Source organism: Porites lutea, chromosome 12 (genome assembly GCF_958299795.1).
Source record: "Porites lutea chromosome 12, jaPorLute2.1, whole genome shotgun sequence".
Lineage (NCBI taxonomy): Eukaryota > Metazoa > Cnidaria > Anthozoa > Scleractinia > Poritidae > Porites > Porites lutea.
The window spans coordinates 4,186,725-4,211,308 of NC_133212.1; the positions used below are offsets into that span (position 1 = coordinate 4,186,725).

General features: G+C 41.5%; 2 protein-coding genes across 2 annotated transcripts in view; one reads left to right on the plus strand and one right to left on the minus strand.

The window, feature by feature from the left end:
* LOC140954059 (protein patched homolog 1-like) lies at positions 1–21,631 on the plus strand. Its single transcript, XM_073403462.1, is given in 25 exon segments — positions 1–333; positions 2,374–2,563; positions 3,681–3,750; positions 4,436–4,539; positions 5,223–5,337; positions 6,376–6,474; positions 7,635–7,753; positions 8,208–8,355; positions 8,952–9,083; positions 9,671–9,829; positions 9,945–10,043; positions 10,642–10,767; positions 11,271–11,418; positions 12,301–12,507; positions 13,459–13,622; positions 14,513–14,749; positions 15,323–15,401; positions 15,768–15,910; positions 16,583–16,693; positions 16,816–16,885; positions 17,364–17,452; positions 17,863–18,192; positions 18,807–18,949; positions 19,644–19,743; positions 20,363–21,631. Coding segments are annotated over 25 exon segments (3,657 nt in total). The 5' UTR covers positions 1–149; the 3' UTR covers positions 20,654–21,631.
* Positions 21,632–23,282: 1,651 nt separating this feature from the next.
* Positions 23,283–24,584, minus strand: part of LOC140921607 (DNA-directed RNA polymerases I, II, and III subunit RPABC2-like) — a 36,022-nt gene continuing 34,720 nt past the window's right edge. Inside the window, exon 6 of the mRNA XM_073371612.1 lies at positions 23,283–23,425. Coding sequence (XP_073227713.1) covers positions 23,335–23,425 — 91 coding nt within the window. The 3' untranslated portion in view covers positions 23,283–23,334. The remainder of the gene's footprint in view (positions 23,426–24,584) is intronic.

Consider the following 24,584-nt stretch of genomic DNA (forward strand, 5'->3'; position numbering starts at 1 on the left):
GTGTTTCAAGCGGGCTTGGGTGTTTCAACGTGAGAATGTTTACGTGCACGAAAGTTCATACGTAAGGGTTAAGTTTGTATATCTTGTTATAGGAGTTAACACAGTTATTTCTCAATGTGCCATCTCATCGCTGGCTTTAAACGTATGGAATGGGTAGTCAGATCGCGCTGAAGCTTCGTACGAAACTACAAGCGTTATTTTTTAAACTGGGATGTTTCTCACAGCGCCACTCTTGGGCAGTTCTCGCCGTCGGCTTTTTTATTCTTATAGGATTTTCTGTTGGTCTCATAAAAGCAAAAATCGAGACAGATGTGGAGAAATTGTGGGTAGAAGGTGAGTGATTTGACGAACTATGTCTATGTTGCCGCCTTACAGCAGTTTCAGGCACGGTCGGAGTAGGTTGTTCGCCGGGAGTCGAAAGATGAGATTTATAAAACTTTGGTTTGAATATTTGTAGCTTTGGCTGCAAACCTTTGAGGTAGAATAAAAATATAATACTCCTTTTCCTTTACGTAAAGAGATCTAGTGGATGAGTACGTGATGATATTGTTGATCTGACAGTACAGATGCACATGTGCATAGCTTACCCTCATGAGCTCAACCTGCCACTAGGAAAATTTGGTTTGCCGATTTTCAAGTTTAAGTGGTTTAACTGTTGATTTAGGAAATCTGAGTGATGGAGGAAACTTTCTTGTTTAATAACTACTGAAATGGCGAAAGAGTTGCTTTAGATTCAATCTGTAACAGATCAAATACATTTCCATTTGTCCAAACCGGCGAAGGTCACGATACTACTACACAGGCTGACTACTACGCTACTACTGAGGTTCAAACAGACGGATCGGTCAATCTTTAATAGGGAAAACTGAACTTTTTTAAATATATAAAAATTTATTTATTCACACTTTTCTCATTTATTCACCAAACAATTTCACGGCAAGATGAAAAGAAACGATCCATTTCAAAAGTATTGATGTAAATATCAGCCAGTGGATGTTTTGTGCGCACCGGAAGTGATAATCATGCATACAAATGAAACATTCGGTGTGGCGTGATCTGACATCAGACTATATGTAGCATGAGGCAGCTGGTATAAAACTCCAATAGAGAAAATATTGTCTTTCATTTCAGAAATTCCTTTTTGTTTCTAATTACATGGAAAGTGGCACCTTCAGCAGAGGAGGAATGGATAAGCAAATCCCGTGACGTAATTGTTCCGAATCATGTAATACAATCACGTCACTTACGCTTCATTTTTTTTTCATTAGATTGATTCGTCTTGCAAAAAACATTGATTACGCAACATGGGTAGAAAAATTGGCTCTAATGTGAGAGTGTTTTTTAAAAACATCAAAATTGTCGGTGTAAAGAAAGAGGAAGGAGCATTTAATTACGTTTGAGTTTGTATACATGTTGTTAACTTACGATTAGAGACCCAATATTATAGATCATTATATAGGTCGGAAGAAGTAAGTGTTTTCCAGTCCAAAGTAATTTGGCTTTTATCTCAATCTGCCTTTACAAAGTTATTGTTCTTAAAACTTGCAAAACACTCAAGTAATATAAGGGAGCGAAACGTTTGCAGCCTGCACGCAGAATAGCCCAAGCGTCGGCGATGATGCTGAAGGCGTCAGGGGTTGGGGGGGGGGGGGGGGGGGGGAGGGGGTGTGGGGCGTTGGGGGCTTGTTGGCTGTGAGGCCGGATTATAGCCATGCACAGTTTCGGTACATTTTTGCTAATTTCAAAAGCTAATAAATATAATTTAGATAAAGGGAGCACGTCACGCGAAATTTTTAATTGATGGGGCAAAACTAGTAATACACAATTTTGACACTCCTGACTACAAAAAGTTTTGCACGCCCGTTTCTGACGTTTCTCCAGAGGCCCGGTAGCTTTTCAGGCCCGAAGGTAATTTAAATTTAGCACAGTTCCTAGCAGAGAAACCAGTCAACTGAAGTTTCATTGTATCGTTTCCAAAATTATTGAAGCTTTGATCTTGAATGCAAACACGTCAAACATAAAACAGCTTTCCGGACCCGAAAAGTAATCGCGACTTTCTAGAAACGGGCCTTTCGAAAGGCGTAACGCGTTTCTCAGTTTCGTATCGGCTTCTCTGCTCACGGCAGACTAAACTGTTCTCACAGAAAGGCCGCGGACCACTCCCAATTTTGCTTGCATCATAGTCCCAATTCTCCAAACAACGAGACAACAACAACAGAACCATTCCCACGGTTCCCGAGTAATAAAACCACGGACGAAAACAAAATCACGAAAAAAATTTGTTTTATTTGACTAGGACCTACGTAAATGGTTTTGGAGTGTTAAGAGCGTTACTCATGCTTGTTTTGTTTTCTTTTGTTTTCTTTCGTTTAGTTGACGGACGACTGGAAAAGGAATTGCAATACACGAAAGACGTAGTCGGTGAAGGAAGTGGTACCACCAACGAACTCTTAATTCATAAATCTAATTCTGGACTTGGGAACATCTTGTCTGTAGGATTATTACAGCAACACTTGGAAAAAGTACAGAAAGCTATTGAAGTCAAGGTTACACTGTACAACAAGTAAGATAACCAGCCGTACATGACGTGTTTTAATAACCCCATTTGTACCTGAAGAATTCCATAATTAATTATAATTACGTCATTTATTCCTGTGAAAATTATAGAGATGAAATGTACTATAAATATATTATTTAAATTATATTTATTATTATTCATTCAGAATATTTCTTAGTTTTTAATTGGCTTATTCTTCATAACCAGATAACGCTGACCAAATTTGGGAGATATCTTTTTTTAAAATCTACTGTTGATGTACGATTGACCTCAATCGTCATGTTATCGACTTTAAAGGGGCGCACAGACGTCAGGCAAAGAAGCGGCTCGGTGGCTCCGCTGTTCTCGCATTGCAGAGCTGGAGAAACTGGAAGTTTTCACACGTTTCGCGAATACGAAGTAGCCGAGTTACCGCCTGCAAAACATAGTTAGCGAGATCGACAAAAATATAACTCGACGGATGATAACTGCCTCAGGAGGGCAAGCTCTACAGGACTAAAAAGGAGTTTTCCCTATTTCTTCATCCACCCCCGCACCCCCGGAAGCCCTGGGAGAGCTTGCAGAAAGGTAATTGGCTCCTGAAATCCCATTATATTCTGTAACTGTCGAGAAAACAGGCAATTTTTTCAGCGCATATTAAACATCCATCTCCATCTGCATAATTAGCAATTAATGGATGAGGCTGAGTATAATCTGAAGAACTATGCACATTGAGGAGGGTGTTTTCGGCCGAATACAGTAATTGTTTTATTATTCATGCAAAATATAAATTACTATTCATACATTGATACATGCTTACCTTGGTCGATGTTCAGTTGAACCGGTCTTCATTTATCCGATGCAGAAATTATTCGCCATTTTCTCCAGCTTTACCTAAACAACTGAGCTGACGCAATCTCGTCCCCAGACCTTCTCGGATGCCGTCCCTTTCTTCTGGCGATATCCTCTACTATTGACGTCATTTTACCGGATATTCGCAAACGTCTACAAAGTCCGGTCAAGAAGAATTAGCCGGGGGATTTGAGCCGATCAGAAACGGAGAATTATTTTGAATGAATAACAGTTCTTTCCGTGGTACTCAACTTCAATCAATAATTGTTAATCACCTTTCTTTCTATCCCAGAACCTGGACTCATTCAGACTTGTGTTACGTCCCGGAAGTTCCGTCTTTCAATAATTCGTTAGTAGATGGGGTAAGTGGAATTAAGCAAATGTAACGACCCCTTGACAAAGTTTATACGGAGAGGTTCTGTCCTGAGGTTCAACCCCTTACCCTTTTATATACCATTCCTTCTATTGACAAATGGTACCCGTTTCACATAGCTAGTTTAACTTCTTGGTAGTGACTTGTCATGAGTGGTAAGCACATGTTTCCATACCTCAAACCGCCCTCTCCCTTTTCACTTACACTTACATGAAATTTCTAAGTTTCTTGACTCAGAGACTTAGTTTCTGCTCAACAAATGTCGTCAAAGTGCAAGTCTCTTCAATTTTAAAGGAAAAAAAAATTTTCTAGTCACGAGCAGGATTCGATTCCGGAGTGCTAAATCTGTAGTCTCATGCCCAAACCACTAGACCACCGAGGATTCGCTGCTTCAAAGCGAGGCTAAGGGCAAAGCCATTGACTTATCATTAGAAAGTTTTGCACTTGGCCTCGGTTTAAAGGTAAGGGTTTTTGGATTCGAAAACGGTCTCAGTATATGATAAAGCTACAGTAGAACCCTGGTAACTTAAACTCTGATGGGAAATTAACGAAAAACAGTTGGAGTTAGCGGGGAATTCGAGTTATCGAGGTTCTACGGTAAACGTAACAGGTGGGCGACAGACTTTTATCAAATTCCCAGATAAATTAATCAAACTTCTCCTTTTTTTCTGCAGGTTGTTTCATCCATCGTACCATGTTTAATAATTTCTCCACTCGATTGTTTTTGGGATGGAGCCAAACTACTAAAGCTCAGAGGGTCTTTACCGGATGAAATTAAGTACGAAACCTGTCGGGATTTGTCTTCGTTTTTAACGTTTTACACATTTTTTTATTGTTACGATGTACTTTCATCTTGCTCATGGTAGCTCAAGGTAGCCCTTTGGACGATGTTTGACGTTTCAAAAAGCAATTGTGTGGACTTTTAAGTATCTTCGATTTTTTCTCGTTTTAGGTGTTTTTTAAGGGTTAATCTTGCATCCTCTGTTACATTTCACAAATCGTCCTCAAAAGAATTTAAAATCCTGGAAACTTCACAAACATAATACACACTTTCCACATTGGAAAACTGAAAAGTGCATTTAAAGGTTACCAATCGTGTCCGAGTCTTTCTATTCTTTAGTCAAGCCCCCTGTTTGCAGTGGACGATTCAGGGGAGGGGCCCGGGGGTCCCGGGGCCCCCCTCATTTTTAGATCAAAATGAGGCCCGAAGGGCCCAAAAACTGTTTTTTGAGGCCGCCCTCCCGTTATCACAGGGTCTGGATCCGCCACTGGTTTGTTAGCCTTCAAAATCTCGTACGTTATCGAAATACACATTCCCTCTTGCACTCACTCACTCATAGACTGCGAATTCAGCCATCTCTCCTGTCCATGTGCTCCTCATCGCAAGGGTCTGCGAGGGGCGAAGGGAGACAGCTGTATTTACAGGCCAACTCTCTCAAAATGTTTGATTAAACATTTTAGGAGTGTCGCTGGTCTGTTAGAATGGACTGTAAGCCATCCCAAACAGCTTCTTGGTCTTTTGCCGTTATTGGGGGACATTCAAGGCATAGACGAAATTGCAGAGATGTTCCTGAAGGTATGTGATACAAACAACGAAACTAAGCAAAATGGGTTGAGTGATTAAAAAATTCCGTCACTGAAAAACGAAAGTGGTAGTAGTATTTTTACTATATTTAGTCACTGTTCATGTCATTATTCTAGGAAGTACCCAGCGGAAAAACAAAATCTAAGGTTTTGTGGTTTGTTACTAACTGGTTCCAATATCTTACCTAATCACCTTGTAAGGTGATCACCCAGTTCGTGGATTCAAAAGGAGATGGTGGTCACATAAGTGTAGTTCGCGTACCGAGGGATTTGTAAACATTGTAATTTATTTACTCACGAAGCACTTAGGAGCTCTTAAGAACTCATTTGAATGTCTCCGTGCGTTCCAGATCGAGAGAGTGTATGCGGTATTAATTGTCTGTTTTATTCGCTCTGTGGTTTCTGCCTCGATTGATCATTGAAGAAGGGCAGGGACCAACTCTAGGTGTCTGTCTTGGAAAAATGTCCACCTTTTAGATAGTCAATAACAAAGGGAAGGGACCAACTCTGGGTGTCTGTCTAAAACAGGTGTCCACTTTGTAGAGAGCCTTCATTGAGGTCTTCGTTGATAGCTGGCTAACAGGGTTTTCAAGAAGTTGTTGTGAAGGTAGCAAAAACTTTGGAGTAGGTGGAGAAGGAAAAAACTCGCGGCAAAGGCACGAGTTTCTGGAAAAAGCCGGAGTTTGAAATCTGGGCCTCTTAGAATGCATTTCCAGCATTCCAGAGCAAAAATTAGAGTGTTTGAACAAAACACAGACATCATTAAAGGGACATGTTCACGTTTCAGCGCATGCTCATTTATCAAAATGCTGTTATGCGAAAATAGCTGTAAATTAATAAACCATGGAATAAAACCTTCGGGTCCACAATACATTCAACGTTGGTAGTGTTGGCATTATCCACTAATGTTTTCTGCGATTTTAGTACTCCTCCATCCTACTTCAGGTCACGCTGAAATACACTTCTACTTTGAAATACACTCTGAGATCGCTGCAGGTCTGCTTACTATATTCCTTTGCATTTTTAACAGGCTGGTATAGTGAACGGATATCAAGACAGGCCGTGCCTGGACCCCACGGAGAAAGGCTGCCCAAGCACCGCTCCTAACTCCCCGACAAAATCAGGAAAGGTAAAAAATTAAACGCCTGCCTAGACTAGAGTGCATCGGCAAATTCTGGTTTGTGTATTTAATCCGAAATTCGCCACTTTAGCAACGAGGAGTAACCTGGGCCGAGTCAACTTTCGCAAAGACTTCTGGGATTGTTACTGGGGACCGGGAAAATAATGAACAATAACTGACCTGCGCATTGACCTGCGCATGCCCAGTAAAGATCCCAGGAACAATTGTGGGGCACATTTCGGCTCCAGTCTCCTTCTCAGCCGTTTCTCAAGTGGCGTATACAATGAACCCTCTATAACATCATTGGGGACTTCTTTAATTCTAAACCTTTTAGGGGTGTAGAAGGATTTTTTAAGAGTAATAAACGGCGACAAAAACTCGTTTCTCGGGTCTTTTTTGAACATTTGTAAAGGAAAATCCCTGGCAACGAGATTGACGGTGGCGCGACTTTTTCTTTCAAGCTTTCGTTTAACTGAAGAACAACAGTCTGTAGTGTACTCGTCGTTACGTTTGCAGTTAACAACTGAAACAAATTCAGAATCTTACAATCGTGTTTCGTAGGCACATTTATTTGCAAGTTCCATATGCTTCTTGTCTGGGAGAGTTGCTTGCGTTTAGGTGAGGGTGGGTTAGGACTAGGGGACTGTTCGTGATATACACCTTAAAGAGCTGAAATCTCCGTTAACTTGAAGAAGGGGGAGCGTTGAAAAAAGAGAGATAGGAAGCTTTAAAGAGTGTTTGTAGTTACACTTAGGAAAAGGAATACTCGCCCTTAACTAAATATACCATAACGCTGTTCAACAAATGCGCATGTTTAACCTTACGTGGAGTTTTGCTTGGAGTATTACGTGGAGTATTTGCTTGAAATGTAACACAGCCAGGTTTTTAGACCAAGAAATTAGCTGCTGCATGTGATTTAAATTGCTACTTTTATATCTTTTTTTTTTGGGTCCGCTGTAATTGGCTTTAGCTGTTGCGGCGTCCCTGCCCAAATATTTAAGTTACTATTAGTGTATTGTTACGTTCTTATTACTAGTGTTTGCATATCTTCAGTGTTTTTTTTATTCTTCAGGGCAAAGCTAATAAAATAAAATAAAATAAAATAAATAGTTTATCGTTTTTGTTTGTTAACCGCACGTAGCCAAGAAAATGACCTTTTATTTTTGAAGCCACCGAATGTTACCAAAGAATTGACTGGAGGATGTAAAGGCTTTGCAACAGAATTTATGCAATGGGCTGAAGAACTGGTGGTTGGTGGAACAGAAAAAGACAATAACACGTTGACTAGGTTTGTTGTTTGTCGTCCTTCTTGTTCCGAGAGCTCAGTCTCCGGTTTTCCCCCTCTCACAGGAGTCCAAAGGTGTGGGGGATCGAGAGGTAGCGAAAAAGGGAGGGACACTCCCCCCCCCCCCCCCCCCCCCCGCTTGCCTATGCTCTTCTCTGCGGCTGCCACACAGGCTTTCTCTCCTCAAAATTCCAGTCCTAGAGCTCCTAGATGTTTCTCAGGTTAACAGATTACGTTAGTTTAGATTTTTATAGACAGCATTTGTTCACACGCAAGAGAAAAAATAATTTTAAAACTGCAACGAGACAACAGCCCCATCGTTTTTCTCGAATATGTTGTAAGTTGATGATTTCGCTGTGCGTATGAGAGAGTAATCCCATAAGAAAGCGTTTCCAAGTACGAGTACATTGCAATTATTGCTGAGTATGCCTGAATCGGGCTTTCTTTTTTATTTCAGTGCGAAAGCGTTGCAGACAATTCTGGTATTAGCAGGGAAGCAAGACCTACATAAGCGATGGGCTGACAGTTCTGAATATTTAACTGTAGACTGGACTGAGGATTCTGCAAACGAAGTTCTGGAAGCGTGGCAAAGAAAGTTTACAGAGGTATATACATTTTTTAAGTGTCAGTAGCAATTCATGGGGATTACAGTCACCACTAGTCACCGCTATCCAAGGAAGTTCACCGCGTAAATGGGCACCGGCGCTCTAATCCTTATAATTTGTTTGGCTCTGCGAGCGGGCAAGATGAAGGAAATCCTGTGTTTCGATTGGCTACCCGAGTAAGCACGATGAACCGATCATTGGTTGCTGGCTCGAGACATTGGGAAAAGCTAGAGAGGCCTGGGAACGAGGCTGGAATTTTTGGTCTTCGGAGATCCTTTACTGAACAAGCCTGTTCGGTCAAGGTTGCGTTTTAAAGAACCGAGACAAAAATGAGCTTCAGAAAGAGGCCAAAAAATTGGCCAATATCCTCCCATGTTGACGCCACGCGCTTACTTAATAACGCGTTCGTCTTAGAGATGTCCCCCTACAAAGAACCAAAGAAAATTACTGAAAAAAAAAGCAAGAACAACCTCTATAAAACGTTCTTTTGAGGTAGATACTTGTCTGTCATAGGAGAGATTTAATGAGTAATCTTACGAGTAACTTTCGACGAGTAAAAGTCCTAATTCGCTATTCGACGTTTTCTTTCATTGTAGGAAATCAATAACGATGTTCAAGAAACAGAAGAGTTTAGCATGTTAGCTTTTGATTCAGCTTCCGTCACGGACCTGTTGAAAGAATTCTCTCAAACGAGCGCCTCAAGAATTGCAATTGGATACATGCTCATGGTAAATATCTTCAAACTGTTCTCAGTTTGAATAATCTTTTTTTGTCTGTCCTTTGCTTTATTTGCGTAGCTCGGGGTGGTACAGAGCAGTTCTTGATATCGAACTACGATCATCTTTTCTCTCAAATCGCGCGGATAAATAATGTGTACTGATGAAGGTTACTACGATCTTTTTTATCGCAACGTATGTCACTGAGTCCCCACAATTTCCTGTATCTGCGCCATCTAGCCAAGAGAACATATCTATTGGACTCTTTTTATCCATTCGACAATATTTCGACATACTCGATAAAGAACACGGTCACAGAACGAGGCCCTCTATTCATAGTCACGGTAATTTTGTTTGCAATTCACGACTCACGAGCTTACTTTGCTTTACAACACACTCGTGGTTATAAAATTCAGTATACTAAGATACTAGTAGGATCTAGTAGAGCTCTGTCCCTCAAACTAAACTGCTGCATTCCCGACAAGCAGCGTTGGAAACAAGGTACACGACGGCAAGAGCGCATATACTTGGGGAAACGTGTCGGGCGTGTGAGACTATTTAAAAACGGGCTAACTCAAATCGTCTATATTTTTCCTCAGCTCATATACGCATGCATCACTCTGAAACGTTGGTGTGACCCAATCCATTCCCATGGTGCCCTGGGACTCGCAGGAGTTCTCCTCGTCACGCTGTCGGTCGCTGCTGGGTTAGGATTCTGTGCCTTATGTGGCATAACCTTTAATGCAGCTTCAACGCAGGTAAACGTAATTTGGAGTAATTAGTAAACTGGAATATTACGCAGCACTCTTTTGGCAGTGGACAAACGATGCAGTTTATCTCTGAGACACGTTGTTATCTTTTTATTCCTTTTAGGTGTTACCATTTTTGGCTCTGGGACTGGGCGTGGACGATATGTTTTTGCTTGCCCATTCTTATTCCACTCTAACACACAGGGGAGAAATTCGCAGTAAGGTGAGTATTCATACTAAGAATTGAAACTAACTTCGAAGCTAATAAGTGGCTTGATAAAGCCAAAATTTGTTCTTTTTCCCTTCCTTAAGAAGTTCCTAAATGCTTCACCCCTCTAAAAGTATTTCAGATTAAAGGAAGCAAATACAATCTCCTGAATGTAAAAGTAAAGTTACCTATTTTAGTCTTTTGTCACTAAAAAATAACCTCTTTACTAGAGTGTCAATTTACTAACTGAGGACATCATTTGTACGTCTCCAATTGGAGAGGGGACCCGCTATTTCTACACACGTAGTCATGTTCCGTGCCGTGTCCAGACCTTCAGATAAGGGGAAGGTGGGGGGAGGGGGGGGGGAGGCGATCATCCAGTGCCTGAGATAAGGGGGGCCCCGGGCCCCTCCCCTGAATCCGCCACTGATGTTCAATCGCCGCGCGGAGGTGTATCTAGGACAGAGGCAACAACTTCTTTCACGGAGGAAAAAACACGGAGTACTGATCCGGCCCCTGCCGGGGGAGATCGGACCCACGACCTGTGCATGGCAATGCGGTCCAGCGCTCTCCTGACTAAGCTAATGCTGCCGCGTTTGTATTAACTTTACAGGACGAAGTAGGCTACTGTCTGGGGACCATCGGAGTTAGCGTTTTTCTCACATCGTTCAACAACATGTTGGCATTCTTTATGGCAGCGTTTATTCGCATACCAGCTCTTAGACATTTTGCAATACAGGTAAATCAACTTAAAATGCTCAATTATCTAAAAAATAACAATAACAATAGCAAAGACAAACACGACTTTGCATGTGTATTCGCGGGCGGGAAGCGCGGGCTCTTTTCAAGAAAAGCGGCTGGCCCAACTCTATAGAGAGGAGAAGTGTGACGTCACGTTACCATGGTAGCACTATTTCTGGATGACTGCAAAACCAACGGCGACGGCGACGGCGACGGCAAGGAGAACGGCAAAAAATAATATGTTTATATTAACAAACAACAACTTTGCAGGTGCATTACGCTATTTTGTACATTTCTTTACCATCGGTGCACAACTACGACATGAAACTTCCGCTTTACTGTGAGCATTATGGTCGAGGACATAGAATTATGTATACTTGCTCCTCAGTTGTGCAACGCTTAAACTTTAAGAAACATTTTTGTTGGGTTAAAAGCCAAAACATTAGTAATTTGATGATTCTTAACTGCTCCTTATAACAATATTCTGATCTTCATTGATAGGCCGGAGTTGTTGTTATATTTAATTTTATCGGAGTCATCATCATTTTTCCTGCCATGATCAGTCTGGACATAAGAAGAAGAAAAGCTCAAAGATGGGACATTATCTGCTGCCAAAAACAGTGAGTTTATGTTATCGAACTTCTCTTGCGTTCCTTTTGTCCGCGTCTCGCCACTGCAGTTAAGTCGATTTGCTAAATAAGGGCCTGTTTACATGGAGGTGGGGGACCCCAGGTAGGTGAGGTAACCAGCTTAGGCGGGGTAACCCGCCTGTCCATACGATACCTAATATTAATTAAGTCGCGTTTACATGATTGGGTGAATGGCCATATGAGACATTATATGGACAGGCTGGTTACGTGTTACCTCGCCTACCTGGGGTCCGCCAACTCTATGTAAACAAACCCTAATACGTTTCGGTGGTACATTGCAATAGGTAACAAAATTGATAAGACACTTTAAATTGGTTTTGTCACGGCTGTAGAGTTTTTCGATAATTTTGCGAATCAATCTCCCTTATGCGCTATGGAATTTAACGTTACTGAAGAAATTACTTCTAAACGACAAAATCACAGCTTTTCGTCCAACAAATACAATCGTTACGAAAAAAAAAACGAACTTTGAAAATTTCTTATTAAGATAACAAGTTTTCATTAATCTACAATTTCAATCCGTTTCAATGTTCTTCAAGTTTTTCCATCCGTGCCCTATTTTGGATTTACAGTGTTATTTGCACCGTCGTTTAACGTTTTGAGCGGTTATTTCTATATTTCACGTAATTTGTTGGCAGTTCCTACTGGTAGAACTTTGATAAAATTCGTGATACCGCTTCTTTAAGGGGCTCATCAGCGCCCAAAGTTCTCGGGCTTTGCCCGGTGAGGACAGCCTGGATGATTTGATGTATTTGTGTTGGTAGTGATTTAGACTTTGGTTTTGTTTTTACAACCACTTGTATTAAAACAAGAAATATTTCTTGCTTACAGGCCACAACAAGAAAAAGTTAGCTTGGACGTAATAACGGGAGACGAGATAGCGACGACTAACGGAGTACACAGTGTTAATAGTAGAACAGAACTCTCGGCTAATCCTGTCACCCCGCAACCTACCCAAACCATGGTGATGACTGTGCCTGCGAAGGACAAATCCGATTCGTCTATCGCCGAAGTTTTAGTCAATGAGTACGCGAGTAATGGAGATAAACAGTCAAAGAATTCTTATGGCAGTGAAGCGAGTGTGACAGGTAAAAAAATGTTGATGTTGTTTTGTTTGGAAATTTCCGAATGTTAACAGTCGTCTGTTCCGAACATCTCCGAGGATTTATGGGTTTGTCAAGAGTGTCCCCGAACATTTACGAATCCAGCCTCTCTTTTCGGGTGTTGTCTGATGTTGCGGAAACTATGAGTAGCTATTGTTTTGTACCCAGATCTCACTCTGTCTTACGCTGAAAAGTGAGATCTCTATTTCCCTTGGCCGTCGGAGATCTGGGTACGAGATTAAGTGTTTTTTACTGTTTTTTCAATCTTTTGTTTTACGTCATTTGGTGACTGCACCCATCCGAGATTAAAGGACACCCCAGTTTTTTTCAAGCGTTGTATAGCGCTCTCCACCGCATATATCACATCCAGCGGAGAAGTATTGGGGAAATTAATTGCTTTATTCACTAGAAAGAGATTTATCCAGTGGATAGTGTTATCCACCTTTTCAACTCTTAGTCTTTTTGTCATACTTGATTAGGTGCCTTTACTTATTTCCGTTATTCACTCTCGGCAGCGATTATAGCACTAATGCTAGTTGGGCCGAGCGAATGCCTGAAACAAATATTTTAAATCAAACATAATAGGGTTAAAAATCCCAACTGGCCGGAAGCAAACCAGTTGGCTTTTGACAAGCGTGGTCGAGGATTTGAACTCGGAATACCGAGAACGAGCGTGGGCCTCGGGGCCACCGAATTGCAAGCCCAGCACTCTAACCGCTCGGCAACCCAGCCTCCGCGCGAACACGAACAATTAAATTTGTACCGATCGAGCGGCGAGTGTGATTCCTACCAGGGTGGGGAAAGGAAAAGGACGCCCTCAACTGAGTTACACGTTACTCTACATTCTCGCTCCTCGTGCGCGTGCTTCGCCAAACTGTCGGTTTTTTAAGCAAGAATGTTTAATATTTAAACTGAAATCACTTGCATGCAACACAGGAAATCACGTGAATTCTACAGCAATGGAGATGCCTTATCCGGTAACAACAAGAAACAACGGTAACAGCGGAAAAAGTAGTGCTGCGCGTTGTGGTCGCTTCTTACTTCTGGAGTACTTTGCCACTACTTATTACGGGCCATTCCTGCGGGAGAATCCAGTCAAGGTAAATAAGTCCATTATTTTGTGCAGTATACACTTTTTGGTAACAGTCAGCCTAGTCCCTAATCGTTCTCTGCTCGATCAATCCTGGATTCTACACCCAGAGCTGTGACGTCACCGAGAGAGATTCGCCCGCTCTTTCCCAGACTTCGCGCGTACAACGGGTCAAGAGAGAATACCTGGAGACTAAACCTAGTCTAAAAAGAGCGTGACTTTCTAAAAACTGATTTCACCTTAATAAATGTTATCATTCTGGTTATTTTTCCAGAGTTTTGATTGGTCTTGAGACGATTACGTACGTAATTGCACATAACTGGTTACGGACAATGGTCTGCTCTTGCGCCGTAGAGAAAATTTATTTTGCTACGTTCAGTCAATCCTGTGGCCATGCGCATGTAGATCCCTGTCTTGCAGGGAAAATGGCGGCTACCCTCAATAAGTAATACAAAACAAAACAATCGTTTTTGCAGACCACTGATTGCCTCTGTTTTCGGCCTCGGCAAGCCATTGATTTTTGGTTTGCTTGTCGCTGATATATTACGATATTTTGCTTTCCTTTTGGTGAAAGCCTTCTATGATTCACGCCTTGTTTTTTGATACTTACACTGCAGATCGCACTACCTCCCCCAGCCTCTTGACAAAGCTTTTGACAATCATACATTGTCGAACCAAGCAAAGTACAAGATGTTTTGAATGCGGAGTCGTATGAAAATTGCACAAAACTGTCGCCAAAATATCATGGATTCTGATTGGTTTGAGTGTATTTGCATCTTGCTGTTTTCACGTTGGGAAGTTTATTCTCCCTGACCCTTAAAAGATGTTAGAAAATTTCAAATCAGCCTCTTGTGAGGACGCCTGTCGTTTTTACAACTGTTTTCTGTTACTTATTTCAAGGTTGCTGTGTTGATTCTTTTTGCTGGTCTGCTCGCTGTTGGAATTTACGGTTCGTTTCAAGTTGAAGACGGTTTAGAGCTCACTGAAGTAGTACCTCAAGGCAGTGTCGCCCATCAATTTGTAGAAGCACAGTTTAAGTATTTCTCGTTTTATCCGATGTCGCTCATTACTCAAGAAGGATTTGACTATGCTAATCGACAGAAGACTCTCTACTCTTATCATGAAGCTTTCAAAAAGGTTAGTTATCACTTTATTTACATTTATCTTGTGAAGGCAATTTTTTAACCTTAGTATGTAGAGCATGCGAACAATAGTATTATAGATATAGTGCAGAATAACCAAGGACGGGCTGCCTCGTTTACGGGGTAGGAATGAATAACTAGGGGAAGATCCATATCTTATAGGGGGAAGGGGCTATAGAAGACCCTATCTGCCCAATGAGTAGCGTGCGCACGGCCCCTCTCTCCCCTCCTCATTTATTTTTTGCGTGCGACTGGGACAGCTGTAGACAGGCTATCTCTAATAGACATTTTTGATGGTTAAAAGTGACAACGAGGTAAAATAAAGATTAACAGGGGTTTAATTTGGCCCTATATTTCTAAAACCGACTCCTTGCCTTAGTTTGAGATTATTCGCCTTTTGATATTATCTGACAGTCTGAGAAGTATTCCGAAAACAAGGCAAACATTTTAGGTAGTTGCTATATGACCCAAAACAGATATCCTTTGTCAGTAGTTAAAGTAACATCTCGTATTTGCTTTGAGTTGCAACTAGGTACTAAGTTGCGTCTTGTGCTTCTTTGTGTCATAGATTCCCAATATAATCAGAATTCCTGACTCAGAAGAAATTCCCAAATTTTGGATGATGTACTTTAGAGATTGGCTGCGAGGTAAGGAGCTTTATTGGACTTTAAAAAAATGCAACTGCTCCGCGTACCGGGCTGATTTTCACGCTGGCTGAAAATCTGCAAATCGTCAGGAGCTCCATACGTAACCTACTTCCATCCACGAGCTTGCGAAACAGTTTCGGTCTTAAACAGTAAGTTCCAATAATACGTAGTAACAGTGAGATCCTGGCGAGTACATTTTGACAATGAAGTTCAGTTAGCCTGCTAGCGAGCTCTCGGGGGAGAGATTTAGGAGAAAATGAGAGCTCTCTCGATCCCAGTCATTTAATCTGGAAAGATTCAGTTTCCTTGAACAACATAACCTTATGTTTCTTTCAGATCTGTAATAAATGTGATTTTATTTCCTAGATATTCAAACAGCGTTCAATCAAGAATGGGCTAATAAGACCATAACATATTCCGGCTGGAAAGAAAATGCTACAGACAACGGAGTCATCGCGTTTAAACTGCTCTCTCAGACTGGAAACGGAGATGAAATCGATAGATCAAAGGTAATCTGTACGACAGTATGACAGTAAGAAAAATATTTTCTTCACAAGGCCAATAGTGTTTCCTTCTTGTCAGTGTCAACATAAAAATAAACAGAATCGAAGAAATTCTGCAAGCGCTCTTTCTGAAAATTGTCCATACAATCCTCTGGACTGGTATGGTCTCTAGTTCTTTTGGCTGAGCTTTTAACCCTTTTTATACAATGGATTTTATTTAAGCTCCGAGCGCCTGAGTTGACAGAATTGTTCTCAGATTGAGTGAAATTAACGGAACGCACATGATTTAGCTTGGCTTGCTTGATTTCTTTTATGTCACCTTAACGCTATTTCCACTACAAAAATATCAATGTGTTCATTAGAGGAGGCAGGCTAGCCCATTTTGCACAGGCAGACCCTGTACGCTTCCGAGCGCGTTTAGCATCATGGCAGCTTATATTTGCTTACTTTTAAAAAACAATTTCTGATTATCGAAAGGTAATGATGAAAGAATTTTCAGAGTGCAAAGAAGAAAATCGTATGCATTAGTAATGTCTTGGCACTCTGTGACCTGCACAATTACAACCCGCTAACCAAGATGAACGAAAGGCAAAATTCTCCCTACTATCCAAAAAAATGGTCCCATTGTTCTCACTTGAGAGGGCCTAAAACTCGAATTCCTGTCTTATTATTTCACAGGTTCGAAATTATACACTAGTCAGTGATGATGGAGTTATTCGGCCTGAAATATTTTACAAGGCTCTTACTCTCTGGGTGGACAGGGATGTGTTGGGATATGCATTTTCACAGGTTTGTGAACGTAACTTTTTCAAGACACTGTTTCTGTCTGTACCATTCACATTGGTCGCTCTGTAAAATTTCTCGATGGCAATAGCTAATTAACAAGCTCTGTATTATTGTTATTGTTGTAGGCTAGCATTAAACCAGAAACCGTTGATTGGTCTAACGTGCGGTCTCCTCAAGATGATGCCGCGGTGCAAGGTGATTAAAATTAGTATATGCCAGAATGCGTCTATCGCGCACCAGTGACGCAAAGGCGCCCGCCGGCTCATAGCGACGAGAAGCTCTGGAAGACGAGAATGAACCCTCGATAAGCCTCAACTGACTGTCGCTTCAACCTTACCTGGTCCTTGCACGGCGTTTTCCCAGGCCTTCTCGGTCAATTCACTTCAGTGACGTATCCGAGGCGAACGGGCGGGAAACGCCTCACTTCTTCGCTTGGACCACGTGACCCGAAAAGAATTGGCCGCGCGTAATGATGACGCCTAGGGACTAGTCAAGTTTCAACCTCTTTTCTTGCGTCTTTCCTTAGGAAAAGGAAAGAACAGCAACTTTAGGAACCAGGCTGCGATTACTCCACCCCCCACAGCCCCCGACCAACTTTTCCACCAATTCGTTGCTCTTCCCTATGGAGGAGACCTTTTGTTTAAACTTTTCCCCTGTCCTTCTTTTATTTCAGTTCCGACTGCGAAGCCAATCACGTTCGCTAAGATCAACTTTAATGTTATTGGCCTCAAGGAAACCAAGGACTTTGTTGCACTGATCAAGGTACTGTTTATCTAAGGACTCAAATGTATTTCCATTAAACGAAGATAACTTCATGATAAGTTAGTGCAAACTCATTAAAGACACATAAAAGACCTTAACCAAGAAAAGTGAAGTGCCTTCTATCCCAGACTGTCCTAATTCTCTCTCTATTGATTATGGTGCCATTCATCCCTTAAAAAATCTGCGGGGATGCCAGATAAACCTCATAAAAATGGTTTAATCAACTGGGCTTGTCCAATACTGTCTCGCTTCAGTTTGTAATAGAACTGCGTTCTACTACGTCGAACGCTTTTTTCACCCATATTTAGAACTCAACAGTAAAGAGAACTTGGAGCTAAGATGCAACAGGGAAATGTGCATGGTGTTTGTTTTAACACTTTCCAAAATAACTGTGTAATGTTTTTCTGCAGAATGTTCGAGAAATTTGCGACAGATTCTCAGCCGATGGCCTTCCAAACTATCCTAGTGGTGTTCCGTTCACATTCTGGGAGCAGTACATCTGGCTAAGGAGGCAAATCTATATCGCCATTTCCATTGCTCTGGCTGTCAGCTTTGTAGTTATGGCGGTAATGCTGTTCAACATCTGGGCAGCGGCGCTTATAACTCTCGTTCTGTTGATGATCACAGTAGAGATGTATGGCTTTATGGGTTTGGCTGGGATCAACCTTAGTGCTGTACCAGCGGTTACACTCATTCTTTCGGTTGGAGTGGGTGTAGAATTTACTGTTCACATGTGCTTGGTAAGTCCTTTAAAATTGTCAGATTAAGGTTTGACTGTTTTCAATGGATTTTAATTTCAAAGGCTGCCCAAAGATCCTTTAGTCTAAAAGATAAAACCTCGCACAGCATCTTGAATAAATAGCGCAATAGGAAAGTACTGCTTAGTAGCAAAATCAATTTAGATTCAATTTTTGCGACGCGTTGCGGCGACAAAATTCCTTTGCAGAGGCAAAGATTTTTATACGAAGCGATTTATTTTGTCGCTGCGACGTGTCGCGCAACTTGTCGCCCGACCTGTACACAAGACGTGATTTGTCGCCTCGACTCGTTGCAGCGACATGTCACCTTGTGCAGCCTCGTTCCCAGTCGTCACCTATCAGGCTTGTCAGGAGAATTCGCATAATCGCGCTCGGTTCCAAGCCTCCTCCGCTCGGTGCGTACGGGCCCGGGGACGGGGCTGCGCTTAGTGTCCTCCAGTCTAATGATCTTGGTTTTTATTACTCAGTGACACCACATCCACTTTAAATCCCGTAATCAGTTTTTTTCTTTTTGACCGTTTCTTTCGCGAATTTCTCGAAAACAAAATTTATTTTTAATTTTTCCTTTAATAACCTCCATCCCTGACCATTTTCAGGCCTTCCTACACACGCTTGGAAACAGAAACGAAAGAATGCAGAAGGCCATTGAACACGTGTTTGTACCCATCGTCGATGGCGCTATTTCCACTTTCCTGGGCGTGGTGATGCTGGCAGGTTCCCCTTTTCAGTTTATAGTCAGGTAAGAAAGTTCTTCAGCGATAATCTGACGCGGCCTTATCATGAACATTATCGCAGAATTTGTTTACCAGATTAAATGTTTAACCGCGTAGCTATCACCTTAACTTTGCCGGCGACACCTAAAAACCATGGCGTTGCCTCTGTGGCCATCTTAGGTCTGTTACGTCGGTTTTGTTGGATGATTTTTGTCAAGTATTATCTCAAACACGAGGAGGAGTGTTTCATGCGATGTTTCCAAACACTGAGAAGAAATATTTCAAACACGAGGTGGAGTGTTTCATCTGATATTCAATCACAGAGAAGTAATACATCAAACACGAGCAGTATTTTATCTTATATTCAAGACATGTAATAACGCGAGAGTGTTTCAGGAGAACCTAGCTAATATCCAAACAGCGCAAGAGATTATAGTTATATCAAACTCGGGAAGGAATGTACCAGCAGATATGCAACACCCCCCCCCCCCCCCTCCTCCCCTCAAAATGTGGGCAGAAATAAACGAGTCTTTTTAAATAACCTATCCTCAAGGTAACTAAACATAGTTATAAAGAAACACTTTCCAAGGTGTTCAGATGAAGCTTCTGAACTGATCAGTTTTTGGTGAAAACGCAAGCATAATTTTGTAATGATTACGATCCGATTTTGTTTCTTGTCAAACTTCAATGGTGAAATCGCATAATCTTTCTCCTTTTCAGGTATTTCTTTAACCTCCTCGTAGCCCTTATTTTGATTGGTACATTTAACGGCCTCCTTTTTCTACCTGTTCTTCTATCTATCGTTGGACCCGGAGCAGTGGTAAGTAATATACCTAAGAACACGCATTGTTTTTAACAATATGGGACCTTACCATAAGGAACGTTTACCTCTTTTTCTTACTGCGCACCCGCTCTGTGCTTCCATGAAGGTCTTAGACATTCTAGCCTTAAAGAGAATGGTGTTTTCTCATACACGCCTTATATCACGTAACTGTTAGCAAAAGTTAATCTAGACCGAAGATGGTTTTACTCTATGGTTCCCAAGCGCTGCGCGCTGCCTTTTAATGTCGCGTCGCTTCTAAACGGACAACTAACGAATTTTAAATATATATAGTCGCTTACTGCGTGCTATGTGGTATAGCATCAAAGCTTCTTTTCCCTTACGTTCTACTCAGATGGTCTAACAAAGTGAGGGGCCCCTAAGAGAGAACAGGGCATTTCTGGGTAACCCAAAGCCTTGGTGTCAAAGCGAGGCTAAGTACAAAGCCACTGATAGGAAAATGATTTCTTATTCTCATGCAAATGAACCTCATTTTCGCCAGAAAGGATTAGCACATAGCCTCGTTTTGAAAATGTTTTTGGTACTCGGAGATAATCAAGATTTTTGCCAAGTGATCTACTGTACATCGAGGCTGACTTTCGTTTTTTTTTTTTTTCAGGCACAGGAAATAAACACTCCCGATGCCAATGCCTCTATTGCTTCTCAAAACAAAGCCATGGATGCCTCGTCTGCTGAATCAGCCATTAATTCTCTGGAAGGTGAACAAAATGAAATGGGGGTAATCAAGAAGGATGAGAATAAGCTCAAGGATCACAGCCCGACAGTGGGAAGGACGGTTATGAACGTTAAACACGGTTCTCAAGTAGAGCCAGCTGAAAATGTTCTAAGAGGCGCAAGCATAGGAACTAGTGATGATCTAAATGCAAAAGCCATGAATATTAAACGTTAGTTTACACGTATTGAAATTTGCCTGATGCAAGACTACAACGACGCACCCGTAAACAGAGCCTCCTTTCGTCCTCTTGATTAAATAGGAGAAAAAAAGGCTCTAATTGAATCGACTCGCCGCAACCCGACCGTCTGGACTAGTCAATCTTGTTTTCTCTCGTCAAACTGTTTTTTCGTGCGCGAGCATCCATTTATTATTAAACCAATGGTCATAATCTAACCCGCAGTTGCAAGCGCACGGCTATTAGGCCTGGGTTCGAAGCTATATCGTACTGAGCAATATACCGCGCATGCTCAACACTCATCTTCCTTGATTCATGCAGAGTCTTTCTCGAGAATGCGAATGACTGAGCAGGCGAGAGAAAGGCTCTGCCGACAGGGTTAAAATGTCGCAGCACAGCACCTAAGTTGACAGAAAAGTGCTTCCTTCATTGCAAAGGAATAACAGCCCTTTTCTTACTTGCTTAGCCTGAGAAATTCAAAACTGATGACGCGTCACTACGCAGATCTGGGTAGTGCTTCTGATTGGTCGTGACGCTTGGGACATTTGATTCAACCAATCAGAAGCACTACCCTGATCTGGGTAGTGACGCGTCATCAGTATTGAATTTCTGCGCTTGTTTCTCAGATGTCATTTGGCGGGGAAACCAGTGGTAAAGTCGCCAAATTTCGGCTGTTTTCTCAGGCTATTACTTACTGTAATACAAGTTTATTTAAATATTGTCTTGTAAAAAAGACCCGGACCCCGATATCAGATGTAAATATCTTATTGAACTTAAATGGAAATAAATTATTCAGTTATACTGACGTTGATATTAAATATAAAATTGATATTTTGGAATGTCTGTTTTTTTTCCTCCAAACTTAACTTATTTACTTGCTGTAACACTTATTTAAGCAATGTCTTGTAAAATATGTACTGTTTGGTGGAATACGTTTGTAAGTATTTCATTTAATAAAAAGGAAAAATGACTAATTTGTAACCAAACTTGTTGTTTAATTTTCTTTAACGAATTTTCTGGATAACTTAGGCCCTGTCCAATTTTGCCTGTACCAAACAACATTCGAAGGAAGGGAGGGAGGGAGGGAGGGAGGAGGAGGGGAGGAGGGAAGGAAGGAAGAAAAGAGGGAAGGAAGGGAGGGTAGGAGGAAGGGAGGGAAGTGGTAGACGAATTGAAGGAGGAAGGGAAAGAGGGAATAAGGGAAGGAAGGAAGGAAGGAAGAAAAGAGGGAAGGAAGGGAGGGTAGGAGGAAGGGAGGGAAGTGGTAGACGAATTGAAGGAGGAAGGGAAAGAGAGAAGGAGGGAAGGAAGGAAGGAAGAAAAGAGGGAAGGAAGGGAGGGTAGGAGGAAGGGAGGGAAGTGACAGACGAATTGAAGGAGGAAGGGAAAGAGGGAAGGAGGGAAGGGAAAGAGGGAAGGAAGGAAGGAAGGAGGAAAGGAAGGAAGGGAGGAGGGAAGGAAGGGAGGAGGGACAGGTAGGGAGGGTGGGAGGAAAGAAGGGAAGTGATAGAGGAATAGAGGGAGGGAGAAAGGAAAGGAGGGAAGGAGCGAGGAAGGAAGGAAGGAAGGAAGGAAGGGAAGGAGGAAAGGAAGAAGAAAGGAAGGGAGGATGGGAGAGAAGAAAGGAAGGGAGGAAGGGAGAGTGAGAAAAAGAAAGGGAGAAAGGAAGGAACGAAGGAAGGAAAGTATCAAGGCTACGTGACCCACGTTGGGTGTCCTTTGAGTGGTTTAGTTTTAAGTGACAAGTACGTCTGCAACACAGGCTACCCTTCCTTTCTCAAGAGGAGGACGACGGTGATTTACGGAGAAGCCCGGCATTCAGTAGGGCAACTGGAGAAACGCGTGTGAATTGTAGCTAATTTAAGGAGCTGAAACCGAAACGTGTTCTTGGATTGAAACGAGCAACGCCTTCTGGGTTAATTATCAAAAATTGCCATTTTTCGACGAAGTCGATCGAACGAAAAATAATTTTTGAGTGGACCTGCTACAACCAGCCGAGGAAGTATGTTGTTAGGTCCATTTCAGCGACCCTCAGTCTACTTTGAGACAACATGCCAAACAACCAGTAAAACTAACTTTTTGGATTTGGCCATCACTTTGAAGCAATGAGGAGCTAAGTGGCCCACGCTGTGATACCAGGGCAGATTGATTAGCTTCACTCAAACAAGGTTCTAAGAAAATGTAGAAGATTTAGGAGTAGTTTACGGGAGATGGTCGTTTACGAGAATCAAACTAAAGATGTTTCGTTTGTGAAGAGGTCCCGACAGATTTACTTTTTGGTAGATAATTTTTTGTATGCAATTTGTAAGTTACGTATATGTGTACTTCCGTATTGTGACTAAAAGTTCTTCGAATACTTTGAGTGGTATAGTACAAACACTGAACAAATAACCCCACCTAATTCAAATGGTCGCCTACAAGAGATTAAAAACAATGGAAAACTAAATTAGTAGTCTACAAGTGTGATCAACATAGGAAAGGACACAGCAATTCTTTGAAAATTTTACAGGTGACATGCTTTTAATAATAATGAATACACCACACTATTTTTCATGCAATTTTTGGTATGGAAATATAACAATAATAAAAATATTAATAAAATGTGTTAAAAAAACTCTTACATAATAGGTTACATGTAAATAGAAAGAAAAAAGAAAAAGGTAACAAGATGTATACTCTTTCAGTCGGTGACGATCAGCTCATCAATTGACCAGTCCTCGTGGCTGCCGTCTGGAAGATACCGACGGATGATAATAGGAATCTTCCTTGCTCTGAAGAATGGAAAACAAAACATTTGGTCAGAGATAAGGAAGGGTGGCAACCCCTCTCCCGTACCTACCCCAACAAGCAGCTGAGGTGGCAGGTGTGGTGCGTTAAAGATGCATTTCTTAACCCTTTAACTGCAAGAGTGCTTAATGGAGTTTTTTGAAGGTGTCTCTAACTTTTGAGTCTGTGGACGAAATCCTATGATGTGACCAATCAAATGAAAGCTCTCTGCCTATACTTACACATGGTGCTGTTTGTTTTTCAAAATTTTACAAAATGAAATTTGTAAACGTGGTCGAAATTTGCCTTTGGCTACATTTGGCAGTGAAAGGGTTTTGTTAGCCTACCTTTTTAAAAAGTCCATTTTTGTTGTTTGTAAAGTTTGATGTGATGCTTGGGCGACATATTTGGATGACAAGAAGCTATGATTTTGCCACGAGCAAGCAATTTAATTCGCAAGGTTCCATTGTGAACAAGGATGTGTAATTGACATTATTATTCATTCAAGATATTTCTCCGTTCCTGATTGGCTAAAATCTTACGCATAATTCGTCATAACCAGCCATTGTTGACCAAATTTGGAAGAATTATGGCGATATGTGAAAAATGACGTCAATAATACAGCAACATTGCCAGATTATTGAACTGTTAACCGAGAAAACCTGGGGACGAGGTTGAGTTGTTTTGGTAGTGAGTAAAAAAAATATGGCTGAACATTTTACTCGTTTCACGAGGAAGAAATAGGCGAAATATTGGCTAAAAACAAAGCAAAAAGAGCAAGACAATTCGACGAACAACCCTTGCATCTTCTAAGCTTGCCGATTCACATGCACTATCAAAGATCGATGAAGTAAGAATGTTTTAGCTTGTTTGTAAACTAGGAATTATTTGGAATGAATCATAAAAAAGTTATTGAATTCGGCTTTCTTATCATCTTTATCTTCCGAGACGAGGTCCAGGCACATCTACTTTATGGAAGATAATAAGTTACTGCATGCAATGTCTAAGTTAGGATACATGTAGTTCCATGTTGTCACTAAAGGTCTTTGTATATTCTAAGTAACATAGTGCACACAGCGAAAACAGAGATGGAGAATGTGTCAAGTGGTCGCTTACAAGAGGTTTAAAACCATGGAAATTATTAACCGTCAGGCCCAAAAAGTG